General features: G+C 42.8%; 1 protein-coding gene across 1 annotated transcript in view; it reads left to right on the top strand.

Moving 5' to 3' along the window:
* The first annotated feature begins 1436 nt into the window (after positions 1 to 1436).
* Positions 1437 to 12274, top strand: part of Efcab3 (EF-hand calcium binding domain 3) — a 31413-nt gene continuing 20575 nt past the window's right edge. The window contains 3 exon segments of the mRNA XM_032913442.1: positions 1437 to 1452; positions 2660 to 2713; positions 10455 to 10539. Coding sequence (XP_032769333.1) covers positions 2668 to 2713; positions 10455 to 10539 — 131 coding nt within the window. The 5' untranslated portion in view covers positions 1437 to 1452; positions 2660 to 2667.

Below are 12274 nucleotides of genomic sequence, written 5' to 3'. Positions count from 1 at the left end.
CACCCCTCAACCAAAACACCACGGTTTCTTCTTTAAATTCCAAAAGGATTATTGGGGGGGGGGTAGTATATACACCTCGTGCTTTGACTTTTTTATACACTTCTGGATCTCCCAACAAACTTTAAAGTTCTTTTAATAAAAAAAAAAAATCCAGTGTCAAATGGTAAGGTCACAAAAAGGAATGAATGTCCTCTGAGAACTCCGTCCAGTAGAGGAAGAAGCACACAAGACAGTGTGAGCTAATGTAATTAAAAAAAAAAAAAAAAAACAAACAAGCAGAGGAACATATGGCCGAGACCAAAGCCTTCCGGGAAAGCATGGTTAAACAGCTGCAGGGGCATCTTTTCAGCCAGAGACAGACTGTGTCCTCACTGTAGCAAAGCACATCTGTGGTGGCTTTCCCAAAAGGCTTCCCGGTCATTCACCTACAATGAATCAAGACTTGGAAGAGGAAGGGCTAGCTGGGAAGAGGAAAGAGAAGGGCGGAAGTGAGAGGGAGAAAAGGTCATAAGAAGGAAGTGAAGATGATCAAAACACATTACACGCAGGTATGAAAAAGGTCTAATGAAACCCATTGTTATGTATACATGCTAATAAAGAACTTTTAAGACGGCCCGTCAGAACAAGAGCTGGCCCTTCCTTCCCTCTTCTAATAACTGAGCATGTGCCAACATATTTCTCTTCATATCTTTGCTTTTATATACTTATAGGTAATATGTCATATACATATTATATATTATATATAACATAATAGGTGCATGCATACATAATATATACATACATACATACATACATACATACATACATACATGCTTACCAATGGCTCAGCAGAGGGCACTTGCTGCCAAGCCTGACAACCTGAGTTTGATCCCCAGAACCCACACAGTAGAAGGAGAGAACCAACTTCTACAAGTTCTCCTCCATTACAAGTTCTCCTCCGACCTCCACATGCAGGCTGTGGTGCTCATGTGCATGGGTGCATGCGCACACACACACAAATAAATGAATATAAAAAGAATTATATATATAGTGTCATCTGATGGGGAAAGATCCTTCTAGATTGGAAGCCATAGTCTGTTGGCAATACCACTTTCCTACCTGTAACCCGTAACTATCAACCAATTCTTCAGACTGTATAAAAGAGAAAGAACCCTGTAGAAGTATTCGTCTCCCTACAAAAGTCATCCTTAGTCCTGTCACACTCAGCTGAGAGAAAAGCTCATCCGAACGCCAAAGCAAGCGCATACAAGTTTTAGCCTTGTGCTTTCTAGGGGGGAGGGGGGGCGCTTGAGGCAAAAATCATGAAATATGTTGCTTTTAATAATTTCACAACTCTTATTAACCTTACTAAGTTTTTATATGGCTGCTGCCTCTGTCTCTGAATCAAATATTTTACAGGAAATGGGAAGGTTATCGTGCAGTCAGTAATGGAGGGCCTGAAGAAGCTTAAACGTGAGTGAAAACTTATTAGTGAAATTTAAAGTTAATAATTCGACATCATACATTTATTTCCGTAGGTTTTCTTTATTGGTTGTAAAGGTAATATGTGGAGGGCTACAGAGACAGCTCGGCTGTTAAAAGCTCTAACTGCTCTTGCAAAAGACCCAACTCTCGTTCCCAGCACCCCTCATGGTGGCTCACAATGGCCTGTAACTCCAGTCCCATGGCATCCAACGCCCTCTTCCAGCCCCCAAAGGCACTGCACATACGATTCCCACATATGCAGGAAAAACACTTATACACATAAAAATAAAAAGGAAAACAACTTAAGCTTTGGAAGTGTACTGCAGTCTTCTTTAAAGTAGTGCATAGGCCCGGGAGTGTAGTCAGTGGTAAAGCCCTTCATTGGCAGGTACAATGGCCTAGATTCGAGCATCAGCACTGAAAAATCAAGGTGATGTATGGTCATTACAGAAAATGTATATATTCAGAAAATAAAATAAGTCAAAGTGAAAAAATAATTACCGGGGTTGGGGATTTAGCTCAGCGGTAGAGCGCTTGCCTAGGAAGCGCAAGGCCCTGGGTTCGGTCCCCAGCTCCGAAAAAAAGAACCAAAAAAAAGAGAAAAAAAAGAAAAAATAATTACCCGTTCTGGCTTCTGACAATAATCCATAATTTTATCAGCACATTCTCTCTCATGCATACATGATTGTATGCATCTGTGTTCTATGTTCATATAGACAAGAATGGACAGATGTGAAATCTGAGGAACTCAGATTTTGTCTCTGTAAAGAGACACCATGACCACGGTAACTCTAAAACGTTTAGTTGGGGCCGGCTTACAGTTCAGAGGATCAGCCCATTATCGTCATGGCAGGAAACACAGAGGCGTGCAGGCAGGCACGGTGCTGGAGAGGAGCTGGGAGCTCTACATCCAGACTGGCAGGCAGCAGAGACAGGGGAGCTGGCTTGAGCATCAGAAACTTCTAAGCCCACTCCCAGTGACATCCTTCCTTCCCCCCCCCCCCGCAAGGCCACAAGTCCAAATCCCCGTCAAAGCAGTGCCTCTACCTAATGACCAAGCATTCGGAATCGATGAGCCCAGGGGGGCCGTTCTCTTTCAACCCACCACAAGCAGCCATGTGAATTCTCTCCCATTCCCCACTCCCAGGCAGCCTCAGAAATGGATACAATCTTGACTCTTCCTCTTTTCTTTCAGCCAAAGAAATGGCAAACCTACACAAGCTGACAACAAGTTCCCGCATCAAAAAAGGTAACCCTGTAGACATTTGTCACCACCGTTTCCCAGTCTGCTAATCAGAAAGATGAGCATCCTCTGTCCCTCCGGCGACGACTTCTCTAACTCCATTTTGCCTTTCTAGTCTATAGGATACTTGACAGTCTCTATGTCGTGTTGGCTATCAGAGGTTTCATAGTTTCATAATGTCTTCATAGATATTTTGATTATATTATGGCCCCTTTGGCATCTCTATGCAGTTTATAAATGAACTCTTCCTGCCTCTAGGCTTAAAGAAGGCAATTCAGTTTGTCGGGCTTTTATGTCCCTATCAATAAAGCCAAAGAGGTGAATTTAGGCAATGATCTGTTAATTCTCATTTCAGCATCAGAGTTCTGGTTTTAGCGTGTAAGGTTGAAAGGGCACTGTTAAGGTGGAAAAATAGATCCAGAGTAAAAGAAAATATTTGTAGATGACATACTGAAGGATATCCGAAATATATAAAGAAACCTCATAATTCAATAATTATAATTCAATAATTATAATTCAGTAATGAAATGTGTAATCGTGGGGCTTGGAATAGAGCTTAGTGGTAGAGCACTTGTCCAGTATGTGTGAGACCCTACCTTCAGTTCCCAGCATCACATGCACACAAAAGCAAATACAGTCATTTTCTCTGATAGACACTCTATTCCTTGTGGATAGGACCTTATAAACATTTGGGGGTGGGTAGCGATCTAGAGGTAGATGCTGTCTGTGGGCTTGATCTGAGATGTCATCTGCATGTCGAAGGACTTCAGGTGTTGTCCCCACGTGACTGATTGTCACAGTTCTCTCAATGGGGTGCCGTGGTCACATGTTCCAGGACAGGAACCTGACTGGGAATAGATTTAATCACCTACCATTCCCAGTTATGAGAACTGCCAGGGTTCCTTAACCTGCTCTTCCTTACCATTTTTTCTGTCTGGTGACCCGGTTCCACTGCCCCACAGCTGAGGATCTGATGAGACTTCTAGAACCCAGCGTTTTTGAATGGCCAAGATTATGAACACACATTGTTTCAGAGGCTATATCAAAATAACGAACAAGCGGGTGACAAGATGTTGAACATCATGAGTCACTGAGGAAACAAAACAATAATGAAATGCTACTTCACACCCACTAGTGTGGATGCTTTAAGAAAAAATAAAAAGACAACGTGAGCGCCAAGATGGTTTAGTGGGTAAAGGCGCTTGTCACCAAGCCCAGTCACCTGACGGTTTCCCCTGAAGCCATGTGCTGGACAGAGAGAACGGACAGGACAAAGTCGCCTTCTGGGGAGCTGGAACACTGGCTCAGCAGTGAGAGCATTGGCTGCTCTGCCATAAGACCCAGATTCACTTCCCAGCAGCCACAACTGTCTCTCCAGACCAGGAGCTCTGAGCCCCCTTCTAGCCCCCAAGGGTGTGCGCGTGGTGCTGTCCATGGTACACAAGCGTACATGCTGGCAAAACGATTGTAGACATTTTTACCTCAGTTCAAGTTTTCTACCCCACCTTAATCATTCAGTTCCCAGATAAAACACATACAGCCTTTATGTTTACAATTAAACCCTAATCAGCACAAGGGCTGGGCAGATCCTCTGCACTATTGGAATCTACTTTCCTACCCATAACCACGAGTCATTACTTACTGTTTCATCTGGGCTGATCTTAACTCCGGTTGGCCAGCCCTCAGAGCCGCGTTTTCATGACTCTCACCAAGCCTAGCTTCTCCTCTATTCGCCTTCTCCCTCTCCTGGTTCTCCTACAACCCCCCACCCCAAGTCTGGGAATCCTAAACCCCACCTATGTCTCTTCTGTCCAGCTATTGGCTGTCAGCATCTTTATCAATCAGAAATAATTTGGGGGCAAGGTCACATAGTATCAATTGGATCTAAAGGCAGCCTCTGTCTGGGACAACTAGGTCTTAGGGGTCCCCCACCCCTGCACTTAGCATTGTAATACACAGCAAAAGACTAAACCTCAAGGCAAAACACCCAAACAACAATTAAGACACAAAGAAACAAAGTTTGTACTCTGCCCTCCACCTGCTGTGGCATATGTGAACACACACACACACACACACACACACACACACACACACAAAGAAATAAATGTAACAAAATTTTAGTTAAAACTTATTTTTCTTTATTAACTTGAGTATTTATTTACATTTCGATTGTTATTCTCCTTCCCAGTTTCTGGGCCAACATCCCCTAACCCCTCCCCCTCCCTTCTCTATGGGTGTTCCCCCCATCCTCACCCCATTACCACCCCCCCAACAATCATGTTCACTGGGGGTTCAGTCTTAGCAGGACCAAGGGCTTCCCCTTCCACTGGTGCTCTTACTAGGATATTCATTGCTACCTATGAGGTCAGAGTCCAGGGTCAGTCCATGTATAGTCTTTAGGTAGTGGCTTAGTCCCTGGAAGCTCTGGTTGGTTGGCATTGTTGTTCATATGGGGTCTCAAGCCCCTTCAAGCTCTTCCAGTCCTTTCTCTGATTCCTTCAACGGGGGTCCCGTTCTCAGTTCAGTGGTTTGCTGCTGGCATTCGCCTATGTATTTGCCATATTCTGGCTGTGACTCTCAGGAGAGATCTACATCCGGCTCCTGTCGCCCTGCACTTCTTTGCTTCATCCATCTTGTCTAATTGGGTGGCTGTATATGTATGGGCCACATGTGGGGCAGACTCTGAATGGGTGTTCCTTCTGCCTCTGTTTTAATCTTTGCCTCCCTATTCCCTGCCAAGGGTATTCTTGTTCCCCTTTTTTTTTTTTTCTTTTTTTTTTTTTTTTTTCGGAGCTGGGGACCGAACCCAGGGCTTTGCGCTTGCTAGGCAAGCACTCTATCACTGAGCTAAATCCCCAACCCCTTCTAGTTCCCCTTTTAAAGAAGGAGTGAAGCATTCACATTTTGACCATCCGTCTTGAGTTTCACGTGTTCTAGGCATCTAGGGTAATTCAAGCATTTGGGCTAATAGTCACTTATCAATGAGTGCATACCATGTGTGTTTTTCTGTGATTGGGTTACCTCACTCAGGATGATATTTTCCAGTTCCAACCATTTGCCTATGAATTTCATTAAGTCATTGTTTTTGATAGCTGAGTAATATTCCACTGTATAGATGTACCACATTTTCTGTATCCATTCCTCTGTTGAAGGGCATCTGGGTTCTTTCCAGTTTCTGGCTATTATAAATAAGGCTGCTATGAACATAGTGGAGCATGAGTCTTTGTTATATGTTGGAGCATCTTTTGGGTATATACCCAAGAGAGGTATAGCTGGGACCTCAGGTAGTTCAATGTCCAATTTTCTGAGGAACCTCCAGACTGATTTCCAGAATGGCTGTACCAGTCTGCAATCCCACCAACAATGGAGGAATGTTCCTCTTTCTCCACATCCTCGCCAGCATTTGCTGTCACCTGAGTTTTTGATCATAGCCATTCTCACTGGTGTGAGGTGAAATCTCAGGGTTGTTTTGATTTGCATTTCCCTTATGACTAAAGATAATTAAAACTTTTTAAAAAATAATGAATGTTGAAGAAAATTGAGGCCTTCATTACACTGGTGAGGTAACTGTGGAATTGTACAAGTAGATCGTTACCTTTGTTGAACTAATCAAAATATACATACTCAAATATTACAGATAGAAGAATATTAAAATCACATATACATACATGTATGCACTTAATAACAATTAACGAAAAGAGTCCATGAATTTGAAAGACAAGGAGAGGGAAGTATCTCAAAAAAAAAAAAAGTACTATGAAAAAATCACAGAATTTAGGAGTTTGTAGAACGTAGGTGGTAAACTCTGTGGTAAACAGAGCACTTGCCTGCCTGCACAATACCCTTGTATTAATCCCCAACACAAACAAAAACAGAAGTGAAGGCGGTTGTTTCTATAATAGGATTTTATCACAATGACTACAAATAGCGATCACCAAGCAAATGCCTTTAATCCCAGCGCTTGGGAGGCAGAGGCAGGTGGATCTCTGAATCCAAGGCCAGCCTGATCTAGAGTGAGTTCCAGGACAGTCAGGGCTACACAGAGAAACCATGTCTCAAAAATATCAATTAATTGGTTAATTACTATGTTAATAATTAACAATTAAGGGTTTTCGCTTCTATCCAGGCACTTGACTTATGCCTATAGTCCTAAATATTTGTGAGGCTAGGGCAGGAAGAATATTTAAGCTCAGGAATTTGAAGCCAGCCTAGAAAAGCATAGTGAGGTTCTCTCTCTAAGGAAAGCACAGTGCAAGGCTGAGGAGACGGCTGGTCAGTTAAGAGCACATAGTAATTTTCTATAAGAGTACTGTTTGGTTCCCAGAATCCACACAGTGGCTCAGAACCATCTGTATCCCCAGTTCCAGGGTGTTGGATGCCCCCTCTTGGCTTTTTTGAGTACTAAGTGCGTGTCTGATATGCAGACACACGTGCAGGCAAAACACCTATACACCTATACTCAAAAAATAATTTTTAATTATTTAAAAATAATAAAATATGTGATGGACAGTTGGCTTGGTGGTTAAGAACACTGGTCTGTTGTAAAGGACCCAGGTTCAATTCCCAGCACCCATGTTGAGGCTCACCACCATCTTAGGCACGAGGTACACATGTGGTCCACAGACACGTCTGCAGGCAAAACACTCATACACACAAAACAACGGAAATAAATCTTTAAAAGGAAACCAAAATTTTACCTTCTACACAACTCCACTGAATAGGAACTGAGATTATCCCCCATTTTAACATAGGAAGCCCTTAATATGTATTTATTGAATTCATTTAGAAATTAAACCTTTCTCCTCTTTTCCTTTGTGTTCCTGACTTGAAGGGGAAACCAGTTGGAGAAACTTGAATTTACCGCATTCATACCGAAACATTCAGACCTAGAATAGGAAACATCTAGAAACACTGCCACTGAGTAAACCCAGAAGCCTTTTTAGAAGTCAGAGTCTGTTTATCCAAGCAGATTACAGACCCTCCCAAACTCTGTGCTGGAGCAGTTTTGTTTGTTTGCTTGTTGGGAGGGTTTTGGTTTTGGTTGGTTTTGGTCTTTGGAGATGAGGTCTTACTTTGTAGCCCTTTCTGGCCTGAAGCTTCCTAGGTTGACCAGGCTGGCTTTGAACTGACAGAGATCTGCCTGCCTCTGCCTCCCAAGTGCTGGAACTAAAGGTGTGAAGCCACCAGTGGCTTCAAACGTTTAAATGCTACGAGAAAAGTCAGAACGTGAATATTATGGTTCCTGCCTAATTGCCAATGTTTTTCCTTTCTGTTTTTGTTTTGAGACAGAAGCTTAAACTCACAATCCTCCTGCCTCAGCCTTCCAAGTACTAAGATTGTTGGCACACATCACCATGCCTGACAATTTAATTACTCTATTTTAACTCACTTCTCCCACTGTTAAAGAATGCAAGCGTGTTGGAGAGATGGCTCGGCAGGTAAGAGCACCCAGTGCTCTTCCAGAGGATCTCAGTTCAGTTCCCAGCACCAACAGCAGATGGTTCTCAACTACCTGTGACTCCAGCTCCTGGAGGACCCCATGCCTCTGGCCGCTGTTGGCACCAGCACTCACATGCATAGACACACACATATACACATAGGTTTAAATATTTTTTTTAATTTTAAAAAATAATATAAACAATTGAGATTTGGGGTGGGTTTTTTTCCTTCCTTTCTAGACTTAAAACCCTAATGAAATGGTTTTAAAGTACTCTTCAATCAAGGGACCTGGGTAAAATGTTCCCTTCAACAAGTTTCAACCCACTAAAGAAAACATACCGACATATAATTTGAAACCAAGGGGGGAAAAGTCATCTTCTCTAAAGTCTTAACAGGCTCGAGTTGATGTGATTCTGTGTTCATTTCCTCATGTGCTGCCGGGGTACCGAGCGAACCCCAGTGAATTCACATTTACTGTAACCCTGGGAGGAGCCAGCAGTCATCTCCCTGAGCCCAGGTCTGAGCAGAGAGTGAGGTCACAGCTGTATGACGAAACAAACCATTGGCTTCTTGACCTGAAGGCCCAGATGCTTGGTTACTAAGGGTTGGCTAATAATACAGCTCAAAAGGAGGTAAATGTCAGAACTTTGTATGATTCTGTGCTGTCTTAAAAAGGATTGTTAACTACATAAAGGATTGAAAGTGTTTAGATAGTAATGATGATTTTGGGCCAAGGGGACAATTTCACAGCACCTTTCAAGTGCTTAAACTGCTGAGTGTCTCTGGGATTCCCAGCTTTGTGGTAGGTTCTAGATTCTGAACACTGTGTAATGGAGTTGTTTAGAATCAGCTGCTTTCTGGGTTCTGAGGCGATGACCTGGGAGGAATGAATTCTAAGCAAACATTCTGGAACATTTTCTTCCTGGTTTAATGGTACTTGCTGATTCAGTATTCCCAAGTTAGCAACCCAATCTGCTAGTCGGTGAACCTCCAAATACACTCTGTAGTTTCGAAAGCTAACAGCCCCTGGCCTGCAGCCTGTGTTTCTTAGACTATGCAGAAGGGGAAAGCGAGGACTAGAGAAACCGTATCAGCAAAAACAGTCTATGGGAGAGGCTACCCACTCTGCTTTTATGGGAAAGCAGTGAGCTCTTAATTGCCAGAGCAGGGACGTGTGTTCCAGAAGGAAATCCTCAGAAAACATACTTACTACATGGTAGGTGTCTAAGACTGGGACAAGTAAGCAAGTATTTTAGGAATTCTGTAACACTTTCTGCTTTGTCAATTGTGACATGAAATGTTCCAGAATAAATATTGTCTTTAATTTTTTTTCCTATCTATTCCTAATGCTTTGTCTGTATCATGACGCTGGTTTTTAATTAGTTAAGGTGTACAATTTGATGATTTGCTATATGTATACACTGTAAAATAATCATTGCAATCTAACATACCAGTCACCTGACATAGCTACTATGGGTCAGGGACACCTGGGCAAATTTCGAGTACACTGTGGAGTGGCCCTACCTCGCCATACCGTTAGATGTTAGAATTTTACAAGAATTTTGCTCATCTTGCATAACTGAAGGTTTGTGCTCCTCACCCAACCTCCTCTTACCACCCCATCCCCCTCACCATTCTGTGCTCCTGTAGGTTTGACTATTTTAAATTCCACATGCAAGTGAGGAAATATTCCTCTCTGTGTGCCTGGCTTACTTTACTGAACATTTATTTAGTTTTGTTTTAAGACTTACAATTTTTAATTATGCGTGTATAAACGTGCAGGTGCCCGTGGAGGCCAGAGGAGGGGGCTGGATCCCTTGGGTCTGAACTGTACAGATAGTTGTGAGCAGCCACGTGGGTGCTGGGAAACCGAGTCATCCACAAGAGCAGTAAGAGCTCTTAACCACTGAGTCATCTCTCCAGCCCCAGCATTTATTTTTACCTAAGATCAAGGCAACATTATTGGAAAGGTGGAGCTGTGACAAGAAATTTGGCTTATAGATCTTCACAGTAAAAGCCCCTTTCCACCCAGCCCTCCAAGTTAGCATAAAATTCTAGATTGAATTTGCACGTGATGCCATTCTTTGAAATCCTAGGCTTTTTAGTCACAGGTCTTGAGCTGGGGAAAGCTGAGAAAGAAGGAAAATGAATGTATAAAGTACTACAGTGTCACCTGCCTGCCGTTCTAGTTCTAGGCCAGCTGAACTACGAAGTAAGGCCCTATCTAAAGAGAAAGCAGGAATAAATTAATGGATGTATGAATGAAGGATTTGTGAATGTATCCTTCATTGTATCTTCTGAATTCCAGACAGAGTTTCTGACCACATGGCAATCTCGGGATTTAAAGGCACGCTGAAGCTGAAACCCTTAAAAACACCTGTCTTTTACAAGAGGTAGGTAGTAAAATACGAACAATTAGACAAAGAAGTGTTTGGACAATGAATATTATAAGTTACACTGCAGAGGGGTTGGGGATTTAGCTCAGTGGTAGAGCGCTTGCCTAGGAAGCACAAGGCCCTGGGTTCGGTCCCCAGCTCCGAAAAAAAAGAACCAAAAAAAAAAAAAAAGTTACACTGCAGAGACTACGATGAGACGAGTCAGCATATTCCATTCTGTGCTAATGTTACTTAAAACATCCGAATTAAGGAGTTTGTTACATTTTATTTATTTTGTACGTGTGCGCCCATCTGTGTACCGCAGTACACTTGTGGCAGTCAGAGGACAGCTTGTAGGAGTCCATTCTCCCCGTTCCACTCTGCGGGTTCCCTGGAATCAAACTCAGATCCTCAGGCTTGGCAGCAAGCTCCTTCCCACTGAGCCATTTCTTTGTCTCTATGGGAGGATTTTTTTTTTTTTAATAAAAAGAAAAAGATGAACATTCTTGGTTGGCCGGAAAAACAGAACTCTCCTTCCCATTCTCCCAAAAGAAATCCAGAAAATCAGCCATGCATACCCCGCTATGATATACACGGGAGATTTGCCTGTTAGTAGCCATGCTTTCTCTCAGCCAGCTGCCGACAAACCGTAACCGTCAGTAATGGCTGGGAGTAAGAACCCGAGATGTGTTTATCACATAGTAGACGGGAAGCACGCACCTCTCTCCTGGCTGCCCACCGCTGTGCCACTCTCGGCCTAACCACTGCTAAAGCAATTGATTTCTGACATTTTAAAAAAGAAAGGAGGAGGGTTGGGGATTTAGCTCAGAGGTAGAGCGCTTGCCTAGGAAGCGCAAGGCCCTGGGTTCGGTCCCCAGCTCCGGAAAAAAGAACTAAAAAAAAAAAAGAAAGGAGGAGAAAAATAACCTCCAAGCAGCCAAACCACGGGATCCCTGTAGTAGATGAGAGGCTGGACTGGGTTTGTTTCAAATAGGTAGTGCTGTGATCCTCTGAAACATTATAAAACGGAAACGGACGTTCTCCCGGCTTAGTCGGAGATGGAGTGTGAAATGGTTCCACGTGTGCTTTGTGCTTGCTGTAATTAGCAAAAATCTTTGTCTACCTGGCCCTCGGCTTTCTTGGGGTTTGGAGGACATATTTGTGTGACTGCTTACCTCTTGTCTTCTGCTCACATTTTTTACGTCATGCAAAAAATAAACTTGTTTTTCATTCAGAAATGCAACAAATGCATAGTAACCTGCTCCTGAAGTTTGCAGGAGGTCAAGTTAGGTGATAAAAAGTAGTAGGGGTTGGGGATTTAGCTCAGCAGTAGAGCGCTTGCCTAGGAAGCGCAAGGCCCTGGGTTCGGTCCCCAGCTCCAAAAAAAAAAAAAAAAAAAAAAAAAAAAAAAAGTAGGAGAAATTACTAACACAAAAAGAAGAATTCGTGTTAGTAAAAGCTGAGGAAAAGAAAAGTTAGATGCAATTTCATGCCCAAAAAGTTGAGACCAGTACATCTTAAGACCCCATCACTTCCTTCTCTCCCAGGAAGAAAGAAATAAGTTGAATCTAATATGCTAAAGAGTAATAAAAGTAAACCATAGTGGTTATATTGTTCAACCACACTATTTATTATTCCTTCTAGTTTTGATTTATTAGGTACTTGTAAAAAAAAAAAAATGGGGCTGGAGAGATGACTCAGCAGTTCTGAGCACTTGCTGCTCTTACAAAGGCATCTGGGTTCCATTCCCAGC

The sequence above is a fragment of the Rattus rattus genome, chromosome 9 (assembly GCF_011064425.1).
Source record: "Rattus rattus isolate New Zealand chromosome 9, Rrattus_CSIRO_v1, whole genome shotgun sequence".
In the NCBI taxonomy this organism is placed as follows: Eukaryota; Metazoa; Chordata; class Mammalia; order Rodentia; family Muridae; genus Rattus; species Rattus rattus.
This window is presented reverse-complemented; position numbering and strand designations above follow the sequence as displayed.